This window comes from Gavialis gangeticus, unplaced genomic scaffold (assembly GCF_001723915.1).
Source record: "Gavialis gangeticus isolate Ggan-Ray unplaced genomic scaffold, GavGan_comp1, whole genome shotgun sequence".
NCBI classification, from domain to species: domain Eukaryota; kingdom Metazoa; phylum Chordata; order Crocodylia; family Gavialidae; genus Gavialis; species Gavialis gangeticus.
In genome coordinates, this window is record NW_017728997.1 from 27,492,631 (window position 1) to 27,513,722 (window position 21,092).

General features: G+C 42.7%; 1 protein-coding gene across 1 annotated transcript in view; it reads left to right on the forward strand.

Moving 5' to 3' along the window:
- The window catches only part of ERC2 (ELKS/RAB6-interacting/CAST family member 2), a 1,129,221-nt gene that overhangs the window by 356,414 nt on the left and 751,715 nt on the right, over positions 1 to 21,092 (forward strand). The window contains exons 6-7 of the mRNA XM_019505002.1: positions 10,787 to 10,942; positions 19,749 to 19,916. Of these exons, the coding sequence (XP_019360547.1) occupies positions 10,787 to 10,942; positions 19,749 to 19,916 (324 nt within the window). The remainder of the gene's footprint in view (positions 1 to 10,786; positions 10,943 to 19,748; positions 19,917 to 21,092) is intronic.

Below are 21,092 nucleotides of genomic sequence, written 5' to 3' on the forward strand. Positions count from 1 at the left end.
AAACATACAAAGAAGGCAGAGCTACTCAGCAGCTACTTTGCCTCAGTCTCCACCAAAAAAAATTAATAGGGATTATCTGGATAAGGAAGGGGGCAAGATGAGGGAGGAGATAACAAAAGATATGGTCAGAGAGCTTTTGTTGAGTCTGCATGCATTCAAGTTAGCAGGGCCAAATGAGCTTTGTCCCAGGGTCCTGAAGGAACTAGCAGAGGAGATCTTGGAGCCTTTGGCAATGTTCTTCATGAAGCCATGGGAGATGGGCCAGGTACCAGAGGACTGGAAAAGGACCAGTGTAGTGCCTCTTTTTAAAAAGAAAAGATGGAGGATGCAGGGAACTATAGACTGGTTAGTCTCACCTCAGTACCTGGCAGGTTACTGGAGCATATCCAGATGAAGGCCATTTACAAGCATCTGGAGGAGGAAAGACTATCACAAGCAGCCAGCATGGATTTATGAAAAACAAACCATGTCAAACTAGGGATGAGAAAGGTTAAATGTTTTTAAAAATAAGGATATTTATACCGGTAATGCATTACCAGTTAATGTTTAGCACAGGGTGCAGTCTGGCAGAGAAGGGAAGTTATGTGGTGCCTCAGGAACAGGAAGACAGGAGGGAGGGAGGGAGGAATGAGGAGGAGGGGATGGGAAGCGGAGAAGAGGACTGTGGCAGGGCACTGTTTGTGCCTGCCACTTTAAGGGCCTTAAACCAATCAGGCAGCAGGTGCTTAATTGCGGTGGCCATTTTAGAGCTTTGGGTGCCCATATAAACAGGGCAGTTTGCTGCTGGCAGCCAGGCAGCAACATTGCCTGGCTGTGAGGCTTCTTAGAACACACTGGAGGTAAGGGAGGAGCTGTAGGGGATGGTTAGGAGGCTCTTGGTCCTGGGCATGACCTAAAACTGCACCCTGCTGGGAGTGGATGGCTTGGTGGGGCTCTCAGTGTCACAGCAGCCCCCAGGAAATGCCAGGCCAGTTACCACCCCGGTGATAGGCGGGTCGGGGTGCCTTAACCCCAGCTCCCACAACCAGGTGGGTCACCCGCTAGCAGGGCCAAAAGGTGGACCCAGGAGTGAGAATGGGGCTAGAGACTCCGACCTGATCAAGAGAGTACCCTCAACTGGTCCAGGCAGGGGCCAGGACCAGAATGGTCAAAAGGGTCAGGGGCCCATGGCGAGGGATGCCCAGAGCTTGGAGGGCCTGGAGTTCCTGACTGGCCTTGGAGGTGGGGCCAGGGCCTGTGTGGCCAAAGGTCCCGGGGTAAGGGACCACACCTGTCAGCTAGTTAGCCTGAATGAGGGCGGGGTAGGCCGCCAGAATGGAGGGATCTAAGAGGTCCTGATTGGAGGATTCTGGGGCCCAGTGTGGGGCCAGTGACAGTAACAGCTAGATGCCATCTGCTAGGCATGGGCTGCAGTGTAGGGGAGGTACAGAGCCACAGATAGCGCCCCCTGGCATTGGGGCAAGAAATGGGCAGCCTTCCACCTAATTAAGATTATTAATCAATTAACATCAAGGCATGGCAGATGAGAAGGCAGGCGGCTGCCCCAGAAACAGGTGGGTGGGCCAAAGGCAAATTGGCCCAAGAAGGACCCCCTGTTACAGGGACTAATACCCATAGCCTATGAGGTTAAAGAGAAAAACAGCAGGTGGCCTAATGACTCATCAGTTAAGCAATTAGCTGCTCATTCATAGGTGCCATCTGGAGGAAGATAACAGACTTCTTAAAGTTTAAACTTGCCCCCAACCTGTGGTGTGTGCTTCCTTCCTCCTAGCACTTGAAAAAGCCCCTCACCTGATGCTGCCCATGGCTTCCTGTTGGCTGTGTTGTCTGGGGCTTACTGCTGTCCCCTTTCCCCCATTTTCAAAGGACCTGGGGACCAGCTCCCAGCAGCAGCTCTGTCCAAGGGGGTCTGTGAGAGGCTCCTAGCTCCCTGCGTTGCTCCAAGCAGGCAGCATCATGGCACCTCCCGTGGCAGGGTGAGGTAGGGCAGGTGCTGGCCTGGAGCTCTGGAACCCCCAGCCAGGACTAGGTATGTGTTATCAGTTAACCATTTAACCAATATAATTAGAGAAGTGTAATGGATATTTTTTAAATGATATTTACATCCCTATGTCAAACAAATCTGATTTCCTTTTATGACAAAGTATCTACTTGGGTGGCTGAAGGGAATGCTGTAGATATAGTGTATCTGGATTTCAGCAAGGCTTTTGACAAAATTCGGCATGATCTTCTCATAAACAAATTGGAGAAATGTGGGCTGGATAAAACTGCTACAAGGTGGATAGATAACTGGCTCAGTAGCCATAAGTAAAGGGTAATTATTAATGGGTCTGTGTCAGAATGGCAGGAAGTTTTGAGTAGAGTCCCATAGGAGTCTGTCCTGAGCCTGGTGCTGTTCAACGTGTTTCTTAACAATTTGGATGCTGGCATAGGAAGCTTCTTGAGCAAGTTTGCAGACAACATGAAATTTGGAAGTCATAGAAGTCACAGAGAAGTAGGGCCGGAAGAGACCTTGAGAGGTCATCTAGTCTAAGTCCCTTCCTGAGGCAGGATCATCACTATCCAAAACATCCCATACAAGCATAATCTAAACTCTACATAAGACTACACTCAACCCAAACACAACATAGGCCTAACACTGTAACCTACCTTACAGCAGCCTTCCCCTGCTCCAACCCCATTCCCTCTCTCATTGCTGTTGAGGTGGGAGCCAGATTGAGGCCCCAGTTGTGAGGGAGGAAGTGGGATTAAGTCTGTGGCCTCGATCTGCCCCACCCGCCTACATGGCCCTTTCCCCTCCCCCTGTGCTTTCCCCCACAGACTTACCTGCTGTGGAGGGGCATGCCCCCAAATAATTTGTTTTCCCTCTGCCTGGATCTACCCCCCACTTCTCTCCCCACAGACTTACCTGTTGTGGTGGGGGCGTAGTGCACGGTAGATCTTGGGCTGCCTTAAATACTAAAGATGATCTCCTATTTAAACAAGTTGGAGACCACTGGACTAGATGATGCCTGGAGGTTCCTTCCAACCCTACTTTCCTATAACTCTAAATTGTCTTACTCCAGTGCAGGTTTGTACTTTTTGTAGAACATTTGCTTTAAATTATGATGTATTAAAGCACTGATTTCTCTACAGTGTTCCGGTGGTGCGGAGGTAAATACATTACACTACTTTGAGGACACACCCACCCCTTCTGAGGCCCCTACCAGTACAAACTCCCACCTAAACCCACTCACCAAATTAGCATTTGGTCACAATCTCCTACTCAGCTCCCCCAGGCTTCAAACAATATTTTCCTCCCCAGTCAACCTGTCTGTTCTTTCCCTGGTTCTGTTTCTGCCCCTGTACAAAACATTTTCCACTCTTCCCCACTGAAATCTCTCATTCTCCTCTTCTCCCTCCATACCTAGTTTCCTTTCTCTTACCTCTCCTCCCATCTCTTCTTCCTATCTCAGACCCTTGTTTTACTGCTCCATCTTTATCCTCTCACCTGATACTCGTATCTTCTTTCCCCATGACTTTCAAACTTTGTCTTTCATGAAATCCTTTCACTCTTTTTCTCTCAGTCCAGTCTTTACATTGGCATCCTTTCATCTGTGAGAGGCAGTGGTTATTGCAGCCTCTGGCATAGATGGTTTGCAGTGTCACATGTGACTGAATAATACAATCCAAGATTTGCATGATCTGTGGCAGTGGTTGCAAGTGTATGTGTCATGATTGGGTGGTTTGAGAGCTACTTGCTTCCTGTGGATGCTTTTCACTTAAAGCTGTTGAAGCCAATTCCTGTCATTGACTTTAATGCCCTAGTGGAGACAGAGATGCCACTTTTTTGATCGCTTGCCAAGGTTTCTCACTGGTCAAGATCAGTTCCAAATACCTTCATGTCTTGCTTGCTTTGTAGCAAAGCTTGGGAAGTCCTGTTGTTCTTGTTTCCCTCTGATACTTCCTCATATAGCATGTCCTTTGGTATACGTCCATCTTCCAATCTGCTCAGATGGTCTAGCCAGTGCAGTCATCTCTGTTTGTGCTGGCTAGGCCAATCCAGTCCCAGTTGTCTGTCAGAAATGTCACATTCTCTTCTGTTGTATTTTGTATATTCTCAAATCTCCTAGTTGTATTTTATCTCTTCCTAGATTTATTTGCCCCTCTCTCTTGCTGACTGATTCTTCCTGTTTGCTTTCTCAGGCAATCTGCTTTCCCCAAATTTCTGGTATCTTCTGTTTCCTTGCTCTTCACAATTTTCTGTACCTACCTCCTTTACCTTTGCTTCCTTGTTACCATTCTTCTCCCCCTGAAATGCCCCCGGCAGCCCCCCCACCCCAGTAAGATCATGTTCACTATGAAAACTGGAGTCACAGTAATCCAGAGGGAATGTACAGTAATCTAGAGGAAGCTTCACAGTTCTACTCTCCTGTCCTTTTCTTCTGTTCTCCCATGCTTCCTTAATTGAATTTGTTCCTTAATGTTACAGTCCCTTTTAAGTTTTCTGCAAGAGTCCCCTTGATAAAGCAGCAGCACACTGGAGCATTTATTCTTTTGTGGCCTCAATCACATGAAATAAATTGAGGTTTCAAGATATAACTTTCACATTAACGGGTTCGATACTCATTGATTCTATAGATTACTGTACCCAGGGTATTGCAAACCTAAAGGATAAACAATAAGTTAGAGCCCATGAGACTTGTCTTAAAAAGGAGCTTTTCTTAAGTATTGTGGCTTGTGTTCTTGTGATTTGCCTTGTGAATGCTGAACTTGCTTTACAGCTTCACATTTTAATTTGCAGCCATGAGGAGTTACTTCGACAGAGACAAGCAGCCCTTACCCTCCCTCACCCAGCAATCTCACAATACTGTGCTTGGATTGGGACCTTAAACACCCCCAGTCCTGCTACACTAGTTAACTTAATGCTCTTGGAGATGGACTTTGGGGCAGGGGAAGACATTTTGTTTTTTCAGGCTGTAATGTGTGCATGCTATGGGATAAGAGTTGGGGCTGAAACATCCTTTTGTCCCTCTGCTTCCTAACACCTCTCCCCCCATCTGCTGCTGCTTATCTTTTGACTTGGTCCTGGTCCATCTGCAGTCACTGCTGGCTGGCCAGGAAGGGGCTAAAGCCAGCATGTACTCTGTGTCCTGGCCAGAGAAGGGCCATAGCCATGACTGAGGGTAAGTGGCAGTGGAGAGTGGACACTGGGGTAGGGGCAGGTGGCAGGAGTGATGAACAGTGAGGGGGACAGTGGAGGAGGCAAGTAATGGGCTGGGCAGGTGCCAGGATGTACAAGTATTGCGGGGGAAAGTGTGAAGGGGTGCAGAGGGAGAGGTGGCAGGGGGGAAGGGCCGGGGGTTAGAATGCTTGACTCCCCTTCCAGTTGACCCCTTCCCCCTGCCCTGCTACTGCTGTAAGTCCTTGAAGCTGCTGCAATTTTGCATGTATAGAATCTAATTATTGTCTTCATTGTAAAACAAAAGTAAAATGCCAAAATCTGTATAGTTTGGATACAGAAGCAAAACGTATTTAAAATGGAAAGGCCTTAAGTGAATGGAAATATTTGTGGTTTACCTTGCTTGCAGAAAGGACCATCCTTTTATATTGATCCAGCTTTGATATTTCAGGTATGTTACAGGTTTGCTTTTAGGAGACTGTTTGCGTGTGCAGTGTAACATACTCTTTTTGTCTAGACAGCATGAACTTTTCATTTCTCTTGGCCTTAAACTCAAATATAAGTGTTGTCTCATTTAATCTCATCTTAATATCTATACCAACATGGTCAAGAGAAAATCATATATTTTAATATTCTACTTTGTAGTTCATTAATCATTTTCTCTTTTCTGCCTGTTTGATAACAGCCAAATTCTGTTGTGAATGAGTTTTGTAACACAAGAATATCCCCCAAAATTATTTGTTATAAAATTTTAATGAATTTTTAATAAATGTCAAGTAAAATTCATAATAATTGCATTAAAACTGCCTTTCAGTTGGCCCAAATTTGGGCCTACACTAAAGTCACACTGTCTCTAGAAAACAAATATTTTGAGAAGGCAATGATCAGATGATCAAGTGTTCATGTTAAAAGAAACAAAGCAGACAAACCTCCCACCCTGATCTGAAGGGTTCTGTTCATCAGCTGAGGGAATAGAAAACTCACATTTGATGCACGTACACAACTAAACCAAACCAGCCAGCTGTTTTTAAATATTCTATGCACAAGAATTATTTGATGAATAGTTTCAAATACCAAATATTTGACAATAGCGATTTGCTTAGTGACATTTCACGAACAGAAAAGGAGGCAAATTGCCTTGAATAAATTACTTGTTAAAATTATTTACTTGACCTTATTCTTTACTGAGCAGGGTAGGCTATATCCTACTAAGATGCATTCAATTCATGGAGACTTAATGTTAGTATCACTGAAATAACTTTCTAAAATGAAATCAGGACAACCCTCAATAATTTCCTTGCTTCAGAGTATGAACCAATCATTGCAAAGGGCACGAAGTAAGGAATCCACCTAGCCTCCTTGGCCATACATACCATTGTTCTGCTGAATGACTTTATTAATGGAAGACAAAAGGCATCTACATGAGATATTACATGGCTGTAGCAATGAGCTATGGTAATGTAGCTCATCGCTACAGCCACAAAGCATCAGTGGGCACGAACTGTGATGCTGATGCTATGTTACTGTAGTAACTAGCTACATTGCTGTAACTTGTCACTATGGCGATGTAGCATCTAAAAATAACTGTGCACCTCCAGGACTGTGCAGTACCAGCAGGTAAAGCAAGTACTAAATGAGTGTGCAGTACCAAATGCGCAGTCAGGGCCATGTGTAGACATGCCCAGTGGCTCTTTCTTTTGAAACCTTAAGATATTGGTCACTATTGGAAACAGGACAGACAGTGTGTTTGGTACTCTTGATAGATGGCTATGCTCATTCAATATAGTACATTCTGCTATATATTCCTGTGCTTTCAAGAGGAATTTGGAGGATCTAACTGTTACAGAACTCAGAGAAACTCTATACTCCAACTAGAACTCTCTCATTTAAGCTTACATTGGGATTGCCTTCTTTCTTTGCAGTAAATCACAAACTCAGATAGGATGTTGGAATGCTGCTGGTATAGATAAAGTGTAAAGCTTGAAGAAGATTCTGTAGCTATTCCTTTTGTAGCTTCCAGTTTGTTTCTGCTGTTAGATCCAGTATCAATATATTTAGCCACCACTAGAACTGATTAAAAAGTTGCCATTTAAAGTTTTTGTTTTGTTTTGGAGAGTGCTGATTGAACCAAATCAAAAGGTTCCATGAGACATTCTGTTTAATCTTTTAATGGCACCCATGGTTGCTGGATGCATGAATGGTCCATCTGCCCGCCAGCCTGCCTAGCTCCAAATATTCCTTGTTACATGGCAGCTAACCGTATAGATTCCCTAGGCTTCCTTTGTCTCTGGGCTTCATGGCTCCCCAATTCTCCGCATTCTGCTTAGGTTGGCAGACTTCAAAGATTGCACAGCTCCCCAGCATTCTACCTGGTATGTTCCTGGAGCTGCCCAGTACCCTGAATTGTCTGCCTGCTGAGGTGGGCTCAATAGATCCCCAGCTTCTATGGTTGCATAGGTACTTCACCAACCCAAGAATTTTTTTAAAAATGCTGTTTTTTGTTTTAGAAACACATTTTTAAAATCTGTCTGCAGAAAATGTTGTGTTTTTTATTTTTTAATTCAGAAATAAATAATTTTGATAACAGCAGATGTTCCATGGGGTGAACTTTGTGGCCCTGGTACAACTACTACTAGTTATGAGTTTGACATGCTTTGGTTATGTCTACATGATTTCTTTGGCCTGGGGAGGGTGCTCTCAAAGTGCCCCCCTGGCAGTGATTGCTGCCCACACAGGACAAATATGGAAATGAGATAGTGAAACCATTCTGGTGTGCTCCTTGCTGGTACCACTCTTAGGTCACAGTGAACTGTCTTAACAATATGTTCAAGATAACCATTCTAATTACTTAGTGTGCTATGTTTTTCATTCTGTGACCAAAATGAACTATTTGCATATTATTTCACAAAGTAAAAAGCATGCTGTTTCTCTGGTAGTACTTTTATAAGTAACTTGTTTGTTGTCACTCATTAATATGCTTTTCAGTGTTTTGCCTCTCAATGTTGATGAGTTGTTCTTCTTGTGCTCTACACAGAATAAAATTGATGATTTATAGAAGCAAACAAAATTAATGAGAGCATAGAAACCTTGTAAATTGAACATTTTGTGTGAATATAGTCTTTTGCAAAATGGCATGTTTTCTGGAGAAGGATAAAAGGTGAACAAAACCATTGCAGGTGATTCTCAGCTTGGAACACCTGTGCAGTTGTTTGTATAATTAATTTTCCAACTTACCCATATTTTTAAAGTAAGCCACTATTAGGAATAACGAACTTGTCCGCTCTGCCACCTGCAATGAGAGCTTTGCTGATACCAACCAAATCGTAATCTGAAGGAGCTCCTAAAACATCCGTTCTTATCCTGTTACAGAAGAAAAATCACTCTACATATAGCTTCCATATGGGAGTTTTCAGTAGAGCAGTGATAGAGATTTTGGGGGCTAGTACCGAAAGCTGATTTTTAAGGAGGCATATCAGCCGATACCAATCCAATTTCTGATACAGCTGATAAGTCTGTTGTGGTGAAAGGGGAGGGGAGTGGGAAGGGGTGTAGGGGGGGCAGATCAGCACCCCCCCCATGGTGTGGGAGGAGTCAGATAGGGGCTGGGACAAGCACTGCCCAGCAGGGGTGGGATGGGCATGGGACAGAGCCACAGCTTGTCCGAGAGGCATGACAGGAGGTGTTTGCCCCCAGATCTGCACAGGGCAGGGAAGAGCAGGCTGTAGCTGTGGGCTGGGGGCCATGCTATACTCAGGGTCTGTGGCAGTGGTGCTGGGAAGGAGGGAGTATGGGGGCAGGGCTACAGCCACACCAAATTTTGCCATAGCCCCACATAGCTCCCTCTCAGAGCCTCTGCCTCTCACACCGAGCACAGCATGGCCCCCAGCCTGCAGCTGCAGCATGGTCAGCTCACCCTGCACAGATAGAGTTCCAGGAGCACATGCCTCCCCCCCGCCGCCCCGTGCCCTCCCAGATGAACAGCAGGATCTGCCAGACAAGTGAATGAGTGCCAGACAAGCAGCAGCTGCTCCTCCCACTTCCTGCTCCACCCCTCCCTCTGCTCCCAGACAAGTGGCACCTCTGTCCTGTGCTTGCACCTGCCCTGTCCTGGCTGGGCAGTGCCTGTCCCAGCCCCACTCCCTCCCTCACTGTGGGGGTTGTTGATCTGGCCCCTCATACCTCTTTCCTCCCCCCTCCCCGTCTACCACAACACACTTACCAGCTGCACACAGCTCTCCAAGCTGCCAGGTTGTGTGCCTCACTACCTGCGTGCTGCACGTATACACTGGCATTTATTGGCCAAATTATTGGCCACTTCAGGCCAATTTCCGATGGTCAATTTTCTTTATATCTGTGCCTATCTGATATCAGGCCAATGTATCAGTGCACCTCTAATTTTCAGCTGTTTTCAAAATATGATTACCTAAAGTGGTATTTCATGGTTAAGTTCAGAAAGAGGTTTCCTCAAGACAATAGAGAAAAGGCTAGGTCAGTAAGGCAGGCATATTCCTCCAAGGAGCCCTTGAAGTAAGATTCATAAATAAACTGTCAAAAGTTGTCTTTTGATAGCACTATGAAAAAATTGTATCAAAATAAATCTGGAAAATTTAGAGCACAGTCAAAAAAGACCATGTAAGGGATGGGGGGGTGGAGCCTCTTAGCCCTGTGGATCCCTAACAACTTGTGGGCTCAAGTCTTGGTGGGGCCAGGCTGGATCCATGCAGCAGAGAACCTCTGTTTCCCCTCCCTGGCCCCGAGTTCCCAGCACAGTGAAAAGCTGGCAGGGTAGGCCCATGCTGGAACTTCTGTCTGCAGCTGTCAAGAGGCTGGGGTGAGGTAGGAAGGGAACCCCCTGCCATGTGGACCTGGCTCAGCCTCCCCCACCCAGAGAACCCAGCCAGCAAGCTGTGGGGGACCCCAGTCCCCAACCCCCCTTTTCTCCTCAGCCTCTGCTGATAGTTGCTAGCTGGCAAGGTAGGGGCCAGGGTTGGCTTCAGCAGCCTCCTGGAAGGCATGCCGGAGTGTCCCATCTGCTTGCCTTGGCCAGTGCAGGCAGGCATTGAGTCCCTCTCCCCCTCCCCCCAACCAAATGGTGAATGTCTGTTTGGTTTTTTCCTGCTCTAACTTATATCACCTTAAGTACAGTGTATGAGCACTTTCACCAGGGGTTTTTTGAATGCCTGTAGTTAGCCCTAGTGAAGAAATGGACATGAAAAGATGATTTCTTTTCTTGCTGAAAACAACAAGATAGACACTTTCCATGTATGTCTGGTCCCAGCAACATCCTCTGTTCTCCTTTCAGTCCCATATGTGTCTTATGGGAGCTCTTTTGCCCAGAATATACACTGGCATCAGAACGCATTTTTTTTATATATGCTGACATAGCATGAAACATTATGCTGCCTTTCCTTTGGGGTTGAAAGTCCAGTTTCTGCATTACCTTTAAGCTCTGTCAAAGGAATTATTCTTTGTTTATGCTGGTGTAAAGGAGAGCAGAATTTATTCCAGCTTCTTGTATTGTAAAGTTGTTCTTCTATAAGCAGTGTGGTGCTTAGATTGCATTTTAATGTCAAATTTTCATGTGACTATAAATACTTCCTTTCTTTCTGTCTCTTTAAAATCTAGGACACAAAAATAGCTTCACTTGAGCGCAATATAAGGGATCTCGAAGATGAAATACAGATGTTAAAGACAAATGGAGTTCTGAACACAGAGGACCGTGAGGAAGAGATCAAACAAATAGAGGTTTACAAGAGTCACTCAAAGTTCATGAAAAATAAGGTACTGTCAAATAATAAATAGTTTAGTGGCATTAAAATTATGTGAACAGCAGTTTTAATTGGCCTCTTTTCAACTTAAGTAATTCTCTGAAAGTTTGTTATAAGTAAAACTATAACAAGCAATTTTGAAAGGATTTGCTTCAGGACATTTCTTCTTTATAAATAAAGGCATTTTAAGTACTGATTCAGGAAAGGTAGGGAGGAGTCAAATTCACTACATGTCCTCAGCAAACACAAATTGATTAATAGACAACATTTTTTTAATGTTTTCAACTATGTTCCCTTATGAGTTTGTCTAACCTGTTTCATAGTTTGTCTTTTTATTTTCCTTCTTTCTGTCCTCTGTGGCCCAGCTTATCCTTTTTTTTAGGGTTCAAAGAGCATTTATAGATGTACACCCCGAGGCAGGGGAGGGGGAGGTACTTTGTTTAGAATGACTCCGAGAGCTGCTCTAATTCAAGCACTTGGAGTGTCACTTGTATCAGTGTCTCCGCACTGAAAAATGGTGGTGGGGGTGTTTTAACTAAAGCTCGTTGGATGAGCTTTTAGTTAAAGCACCCCTGCCACCATTTTTCAGTGTGGGATGCTCTGATACACGTGATATGAGTCTGCTGGTGCATGGTAATTACCATGCACCAGCAGACTCAGTTAATCAAGGCTGCTCCGATGCATTGTAATTACGGTGCTTTGGAGCAGCCTCGTGTACATGTACAGGTGCATAAAGAATGCTAAATGGTTTTCCATTCTGACCTGTGGTGTTTTCAGAACAATTTGTAACTTAAGTTTCTCAAGACCGTACTATTATGACTGGCACCAATAACATAACCAGGGCTGGGGAAAAGAACCATGTGCCCCAAGTGTCAATTTAGAGGAGATACCAGCAGCATCCTCAGCACGTCTGGTCCCCCTCTTCAGCACACAACAACATCTCTGCCCAGGGTACCAAAACTGCTAGTTATGCCTCTGGTTAGTACCCCTGCAAGCTGTCATTTCCACTGTGACTTGTACACTAATTCACTATTTTTTAAAAGCTTGTCTTTTTGTGGTTTGCACTGACATTGCTTTTCAGCTGAGGATCTCAAATATTTTATAGGTTGGTAGATACTATTACCCTCAGTTTCTAGATAAAGTGGTCAGATGAATTGGCCAGGATCATAAAGAAAGTTTAGTCACAAAGTTAAGAATACAATCCTATGTCAAGCTATTAGACTCACTGGACAATACTGTTTCTTAATTTTAAAATTTATCAGACTCAAATTGTGATCCCAGCTTACTTTTTACGTCATTTAATTTATATTTGTGCAGGTGCTCTGCAAGTAAAGTGTATGCCAAACTTAGTTGGGGGGGTTGTTACTTTAAGATTAGTTTTCTGATTTTTCATTTTTTTGTAAACTGTCTGAAAATTTTAAAGTAGTTTTTAAAAGCTGCAGTCTATTGTTGGTAATATCCAGTGTACCTGTTCTGATTTTTCCCCTGTATTTCTACAGTAGCAACGTATAAAATGGCTTTCTGTAATATAGGGGTAGGTCAGCCAAATTTTTTGAAGTGGAAAAACTGGGGGACAGATAATTGAGGATGGGGGGATTAGACATATATAGGGATCACTTTGGGGCGCACAAGGAGGAAGACATTTTATTATAAGATCCTTTAAGATGCGAAGGAACATGCAATGACTGTAGCGTTAGGGACGCTGAAGAGAAAGGCCAGCCATTTGGCCTTCTGTAAGGAAGAGGAGACTGTCATAATGCTAGAGTACATGTAGGTAAAAAATTCTATAATAATTGTGATCACTGGAAAGATTTACATGCATTTTTAGTTTGCTTGATTTCTATTTTTCTCCTTCCTACTCAAAATTTAATTTTTGTGAAATTCTGTAGGACTAATTGTTGTTAGCTGAATTAAAAATTAGAAAAGCTATTTTTATGTTGAAATTTATATATATGGACTTGGAAAATTACTGCCCAAGGAGATGCTGCTGCTGCTACTTTGCTAGAACCTGTATGGCTGAAGGAATGAACACATGGGTAGGCATGCTTCAGGCTGTTTAAAGTTGCAGTACTCCAGGGCAGGTTTATCTCTGAATTGTGTTACCCAGTTCATGTTCCATTAATGTGTGGCCACTCACCACAGATGAGCCACTCAAATTGCAGTCCTCCAGCATCCCAGAATGCAGTGTCCCCTCCCCCATCCCCCTGTTCTTTCCAGACCCTGAACTCTATTGCCCAGGAGGTGGTTTTGGCACCAAGCCAACTCATCTTCTTCCCCCCAGGAGTGTGATCTTCCCATCCCCAGGGGTGCAACCCTATGCAAATAGCCTGCAGAGCATGTCAGCTGGCCAGGTCACAAAGCACGGACAGGTCCCGGAGTGCAGTGTAGAAAGGATGGAAGGGGAGCAAGGGAGGGGGCCAGATCGGTTATCCATGAGTTTGTTCTTCCTTCCTGAGGCAAGTGTTTTTCCTCACTTCTCCCTCTTTCCAGCTACCCTGGGAAGTACAACCAGCACCCCCTATGCCCCAATCCCAATCCCTTGTAAAGGCAACTCACAGCTGTAGCTCCTACTCAGGCCCAAGATCACCAGCCCTCTGGTGGCAGGTCACAGCTATGCAGGTGGGGGGCAGTCAGAAAAGGGTTTTAGCCTTAAGGTGTGACTGCTCCAAACTCAAACCAGTCAACATTTGAGCAGCTGAAAGTGCAATGTGTAACAAGGCCCTTTGTGTGAGTTTGAGTTTGGAGCAGTCATACAATTAGGTCAGTAGGGGCCTGAAGGACTAAAAGATAAAAAGCCTGCCTGCCTACACTCCATTGCCATTGCTGTTGAGCTGCTGCTCTTATGTAGGCCATGCCTGGCTCAGTTATGTTGAACCCAGTTAACCCTTGCCTGCCTGCTCCCCTGGAAGTAAATAGTGGGGAGGGAGCAGTGAGTGGGGGTCTGGGGTGCTAGGGAGGGTAGGAAGGAGGGCAGTGGGTCTGGTTTGGTTAGGATGGTGGGAGGTAGGCAAGGTGTTTACACTAAGGTGTAACCTAGAGTAGCTACACCTTCATGTAAAACAGGCTGGGTAACCTGGATTAGGGATAATCCTGCCCTGGAGTGCCATAACTCTGAGTTGCCTAACACGTGCTTAAAACTAATTTCAGCAGTTAATGTGTGGACAATCCAAGGGTTAAGAGCTCCAGGAACCACCCAAATTACTGTGTAACAAGGACCTTAGATAAGTTACAATTGAAGACTGAGTCTTCCCATGTGTAAAATGGGGGTATAGATAATTACATGGTACTAAATGATTAGGATTTGAAGCCTCAGAAGGAAACTACTACAGTACCTTAGTTTTAAAAAGTGTGGGCTATCCTGGGATAAATGACAGCATATTTCATTTTCTTGTGGCATCCTGGCACATTTTTGCTATTATATTGGATTCTTCCCATGAGAGAAAGGAAAGCTTGAGGCCTTTTCAGAAGCTTAAGTTATGTTTTAAAAACAGCTATCTCTCTGGCGTTTTTGTGCTCAAAACTCTCTTTTAAGCCCCCTAAATGGAGTTATTGTTACTATGACTACAGTATATCTTTAAATGGGGATAACCTGCAGATGTGTAGTTTTCAGTGACCTCCAATATAACTTCAAAAGTGTGTCATTAAATATACAGAATCTTTTAAAGTACAAATAATGTACGAAGCCTAGTATGTAAAAGGGGAAGCTTTAATGATTTTGAAGAGGAAAAGGTTCACTATATTTCTGTGATCTGAGGAGCAGATGAATGAGAGGAAGATTACTGTACATACCATTGTTTTGTCACAACCTTTTGATCAGTGCTTTGATAAGTGTGTCACATTCTGATGAAATCCTGTACAACTTCTTTCACCAGTCCTGTCCTTCCTCTTACAATTGAGATTTGCAGCAAAGATACTAGATCTGCCATTCATCACAGAACCTTTCAAGGTGGAAAATATATTTATATGGCTGTCAGCAAGCAGATCTTATTATACTCGATCTGTTGAACCCGAGATCAGTGATAAGGAATTCTGATAAATATAACTCCTGATTGATGCCAAACAGTAGAACAAGGCTCTTTTCATGATTAACAACTGTAAGTGCTATAATGCTCTTTAAAATATTTTTACTTAAAGAATTAATATTTTTTGTTTAGTTCCTTCTTAATTTGAATAAAAATGGAAGGTGTACCAGCTGTACAGAAGCCATTAACGAACATTGCTTTATTGCATTTGAAAAGCAGAATGCATCAAAATGTTTTCCTGTTACACAGAATGTAACACATTTATAATAGGCATACTCCTTTAAACTCCCTCATCTGATAGCCCTTTGTTACTGTATTAACAAAGAGGAGAAAAATTGTAGGAACTGATAGGAAAAAGAAGCTGTAGGTTATTTCCCCTTGCAAGAACAGATTTGTTTCTGTTGTCTCTAGTAATGGGCCAGCATTAACAAAACTTAGTGCAGATGCCACCATTCAGTAAATAAAGAGATAATCAAAACAGAAATTAAAAGTAATTTCTGATGTCTAAGGTGGCAAACATTTTTGGATGCCTACTTTAAGTATCTACAGAAAATAGAGATGACAATATTTGTTCTTTAAATCATTTCTGCTTTATGGAACAATTTTCTGCTTAGTGGGGTTATATTTTAGCTAAGAAAAAGGTTTTTATTCAGTGATACCATATGAGAAAAATTGGCTGGTTGGACTAAAATGTAATTAGCTCATTTTAATGCTGTCAGACTAGCTTTAGGAACTAATATGAAACTCCAGTGACAGCGTAATACAGCTTAATTTAAAATCTGTTTCAAGAAATAATGAATCAGTTTTGGAGACTAGTTTCTATCAATTACAGAAAGTCATGCTGTGGAAACACTGTATGATGAATAACTTAAAACTTTAAGGCAGAAGGCCAATCATGGACTGAGGAAAAATTAAGATTTTTAGGTAAATTATGTTTAAGATGAGCTTACAAGGCAGTTGCAAGTAAAAGAAATATAGGAACTACAGGAGGAAGAGAACTGTAAGGAAGCCTGTCACAGTTACTAGTGGCTCCTGAAGAGAAGATTTTTATACTACCAGTGACAGGGTTGTGATAAGGATGGAAAGGTAAGTGTTAGGTTAGTCTGAGGGCTCAAGAGACTATAGCAAGTCCATGGAGAGATCCAGAAGCAAAGTAAGCTTTGTTAATCTGTGCTTTGAAAAAACATTGGCTGGGAAACAATAGGAATTAAAGATAGAGTTGGGTTTAGGTCTTAAATAAGGTTACATTCCTTATCTTAATTCTACCACTATTATTTTTACTTGTCCTGTGGGATCTTATCCTCAGCTGGTATAATTCAGCATAGTTCCATTTGGAACTTATTTGGAGTAACATAGCTGAAAAACTGGCACATTATGTTTTAAAACATAATGCATACAGTCTGGAGGGCAAAGGCCGTGTCTCTCTCTCATTTAGTAGAAAGGTACATACTTTTTGGTGCTGAGGCAAAAACTGCATATAGAAGATGGAAGGTAATAGCTTTTTGCAGGTTCTAATATCTGAGAAGTTAGACCTTATAGAGGTGACAGAAGAGTGAGTTATAGTGTAAACTGAGGGAAGGCAGACCCATGGATAAGGGTTAGGATTTCAGCAAAGGTAGAGATGATGTTGGAGCATATTAGGCAATGGTAAAGAGGTGGTGACAGGCAAATTGCACATGAGATACATGAGAGAATAAGCAGGTCAGGATGAGGGACAAACCTAGAGGTCCTTGGATATCATCAGGTATATCCAGGTTATCTTTATTTTAATCTTTCTAATGCATAGCAAGGTTGTGGTCACTATTTTATTTTTTGACATTGACAGAGACGTACATGTTCTTGTTGGAGCAGGGCTACTACTTCTATTCAGTTTGACCTTTAGTGGAATGAATATGCAAACACTTCAGCTAGGACTCAGAAAATTATTTAAAGTGCTTATTTTTTAAGGATAACAATACTGCACAAGAATCTTTTATCAACAAGCTTATGTAAAAAATGTTTCTTCAGATGATTATGTGATGCCGCTTTCTGTGTTGGACATGCTTGTTTCCCTGTCTGTTTCCCTTTCTTGCTTTGCTTTGGTAGAGACCTCAATCTTTCAACTTTCTTTTTTTAATAAAGAGTTTTCCAAAGACACAGTTATCTTAACTCAAGTCTTTTCCTTTTCATTTGAGAACTATAACATATTTTCTTAAACTCCTGACAGTTTGCAAATCTCCTAACCAGAACAACATGCTAATGAGTAGACAGTTTCTGAGACACAAGGAACATGTCTATGATGAAAATGAAGTAATATTCCTTGGCTGATTATTTCTAAGGGCGTTGGTTGTGTCATGTACAAAACTGGGAAGAGGTTCCAGTAGAAATTAGGTGTGCGTGATGTCCACATGGGTCTCATAGAAAGCATATGATGTAATTCAGATTGGCCTCTGACCTAGTTTTCCTCTTATATATCCCACAGACAGACTTTCCCACCTTTATTTTGCATACATTTTTGTCTCTGTTACTATATCTGCTTACATGTTCTGTCAAAGGAAGTAAATAGGAAGGAAGGAAGAAGGTGATTTTCCTTCAAGCTCGACTCTTTAATGTTTTTCTTAAGCAATGCCTGCCTTTAGCGCAGCTTTAATTTTTTATTTTAACTTTCCTGACATCATCTTTTTATTGTAATCATTTTTTTTTCTTTTGATAAATTCAGACTATGAAGGTGATTGCTTTCATTTTCTCTGTCAGTTAGGATTTTATGTGATAGGCAAAGGGTGCCTAGTCAATTTCTCCAACCAATTAGACAAACATATTGAAACTTGTGGAGAGAAGAAGGGTATATATGTGTTAAGGTGTATATGTATAGTCTGTAGTCTGAAGAATTGCCTTTTGGATTTCATTTTAAAGAAATCACTTTCATATGTCAAACAAACAATGTGTGATCAGAAACAAATATTTCCACCAAACTTGTGATGCAGTGTTACATCTGTGAAATATTTTAGTGCATCAATCTTGAGGATATGGCTGAACATGACAAACTTGTTGGGTTTTTTTAAAAGGAAGTTTTTGACTACCATTCTATCCAGCTCTTCATTTCCCTCATCCCAAATGTCCTATGGGATTAGACTGAACTTAGAAGATGGAAGGGGTGCCTCTAGCAGTCCACTGCTCACCCGTATACAGTTTAAATTTTCTTATAAAAAAGAAATGTTTAAACCTGAAGGTTGTGAAGAAAAACTTAATGTAAATCAGGTGTTTTCTCCTTCAGTCTGCAGAAGGACTGTCCACGACAATAGCTTTGAGAGATGTTACTGCCCATAGACATAACTGTTCCATGACATAAAAGCCCTTAAGTCATCTGATGACCAGAGTTGCAGCATAGAAGTTTGCAAAGAATATTTGTTGTATCATTTAGTCCTATGGTTCTCAACCAATTTTTTTGTACCAGGTCTCATTTGTAAACAGGAGTTTGTGTGTGGGGATAATGAGGTATCCTAAGCAGCCCCTTGCAGGCAGGAACTCTGCCAGCCTGCAAGGGAAAAGTCACAGCTTCCTACATTTTTTCTCCTTTAAAGGAAAATCCATTTTTAAAGTTTGTTGATCCATTTTTAAAGTTTCTTCATGACCCTGTGATATATTTTTGTGACCCACTTTTGGGTTGTGACCCACAGGTTGAGAAATGCTGATCTAGTCCTAGGGTGCATTGCTCCATCTCATGTAAACTTCTCTGGAAAAGAACATAAGGAAACCCCTACCCCAGCACAGATCTGAGCCTCAGGTTCATTCTCCCTACCCAGCAGCATGAAGAATGGGAGAAATTCCCTCCCACCTCCAAACAACAATGTGAGCAAAGAGCAGGTGAGCAGGGATACCCCTGCCCTGGTGGAGCACAGCCTGGGATTTCCTTGACTTCCCTCCACATGTGCAGTGAGCGGGAGACACCCTACCTGGGTGTTACCATAGCCTGGGGTCTCCAGAGCAGCAGCAAGCATGGTGGGGGTGGGGAGAGGAGGTGGGATTTTTCCACCCCTGCCTATGGTTGCTGCTGCCCAGGAGACCCCAGGTTACATCTGGCTGGACAGGGTGTCCTCCCATCCCTTCATGTGTGGTGGAAAGTGTGTGTGTGTTGAGGATATCCCTACCACCCCAGTTTGCTGCTGTCTGGGAGATCCTGGGGGGTCTTGGAGAATGACTCCTTAGTAGACGCATCAAATTTCTTCATTGGTGCTGTTGACCACAGAGAGCTTTCCCAGCTGGTCAGCAGGAGTGGCACAAGCTGTTATGCTTTTTTTCCTTCTCCTGACATCCTGCCCTATGCAAGTGTAGTCATGCATATCACGTAATGTCTTTATCATGGAAGAAAAGCTATGCTGCAATTGGAACAATGTCTTAATCTACCCTTAGGTTCTGGGAATCAGTCTGGAAGGGAGTGAGATGTTTGGTTACACCTGCATGAAAGGTTCATTTTACATATATTGTATATAGCTTATGCCTCCCTAACCTCCTTTCACCCTAGGTAAACTTCATTGGGAAAACTGAACTGGGGTCTGTTGTGAGCTGTGGGCCAGACGTTCATCTATTTTGCTACTCACTACAATAGAAGCAGCATCAAACGCTCTTTAAAGCCAAATACTTAGAGGTGTAGAGTACCCATAAATCCCATTACCCAAAGAATATCATGGGTGCTCAGAGTCAGCACTTTAATTCTGCTCTAGACCCTGTAGCTGTCATCTTTGTTGCACAACAATGTCTGAATTTAAGTACAAGTTGGAAATTAAAATAATGGTTTAATCAATATATTTGCTGTTGCAGATTGACCAACTGAAACAGGAACTTTCAAAGAAAGAATCAGAACTTCTTGCCTTACAAACTAAGCTTGAAACCCTTAGCAATCAGAATTCAGATTGCAAGCAACACATTGAAGTGCTTAAAGAGTCGCTTACTGCCAAAGAACAGAGAGCTGCCATACTTCAGACGGAGGTAAAGTATTTTTGCATCATAGAATTCAATATAAATGTTTAGTTAATGGAGTGTGTCAGGGTTAAAATGATGTATATGCAGATGATACATCCAAGTCTTTGTTCACTTTGTTAAAAAACAGTGAAATAGCTTAAACCCCTGCCATGTGCTAATACATTCAACATATTTTCCATTTTAGAGTGCGCCAAAATGTATCCTGTAGTTCTTGAAAAACACCTAGGGATGCATTTTTAAAGGTATTTAGGTGCCTAATTTCCATTGATTTCAGTGGGAAATAGGCAGTAAATAGTTTTGAGGTTCTGGGCTCTACTCACTTCATTTGTAGTCATGCCTGTGTTAGGGTATCAGGATTAGAATCAAGTATAGAATTCACAGCATCAAATGTATGCCTCGGTAGCTCAGATTTTCCTTTCCTTCAGTGCATTATTATATATGGTAATTCTTATTTTTTATTAATATTTTCACTCCTAATTTCAAGTCTTCCTTCGCTAGTTTGCTGAATCTTTATTCTGTTTGTTCAGACCCAGTGCTCATTCATGTACTTCATATTAGATTTTAAATGCATACAGTGAAATCTACTACTTTATTTACTCAAATACAATATGAGTTTTTTTCCCCCCATTAGCCTGGGAGGAAAAGCCCTTCACCTTACATTCATATACAAGGAAACTGCATTAAATATATTGTCTATCTTTGAACTGCTGCTAAAAGCAGAATGTGATCAGTAATGGAAACCAAATATGAAGTTGATTAATGTAGCCAGCACTGACCATGGCTGTTAAGTTGCCCATATTGGGCAAACAGGCTGATAGGAACCTACCACAAGGGTTTGTTAGTGCAGCCTACCGGAATAAGATATATGGTAGTGCCCATTGTGCTAAAGGGGTCTGCGCTCTGGCTCATTTTCAAATCATGGTTAATCCACTACATTGCATACATTTTGACTTCCTCTTCACTCCCGCAGCAGAGCTGCACCTTTCTTTCTCATTTCCAATGATTTCTTCACCAGCCTTAAATTCCTGGCAAACATCACCAAATGGGGCCCAAACAGTTCACCCAGAATCCCTCTGCCCCCTCTCTTAGCCTGGCAGATATGCTTAGTGTGGCCCCACCCTCCATGAGATGGAGCCAGACCAGGTTTCATAGTTTCTAGGGTCGGAGGGGACCTGAGCAGAT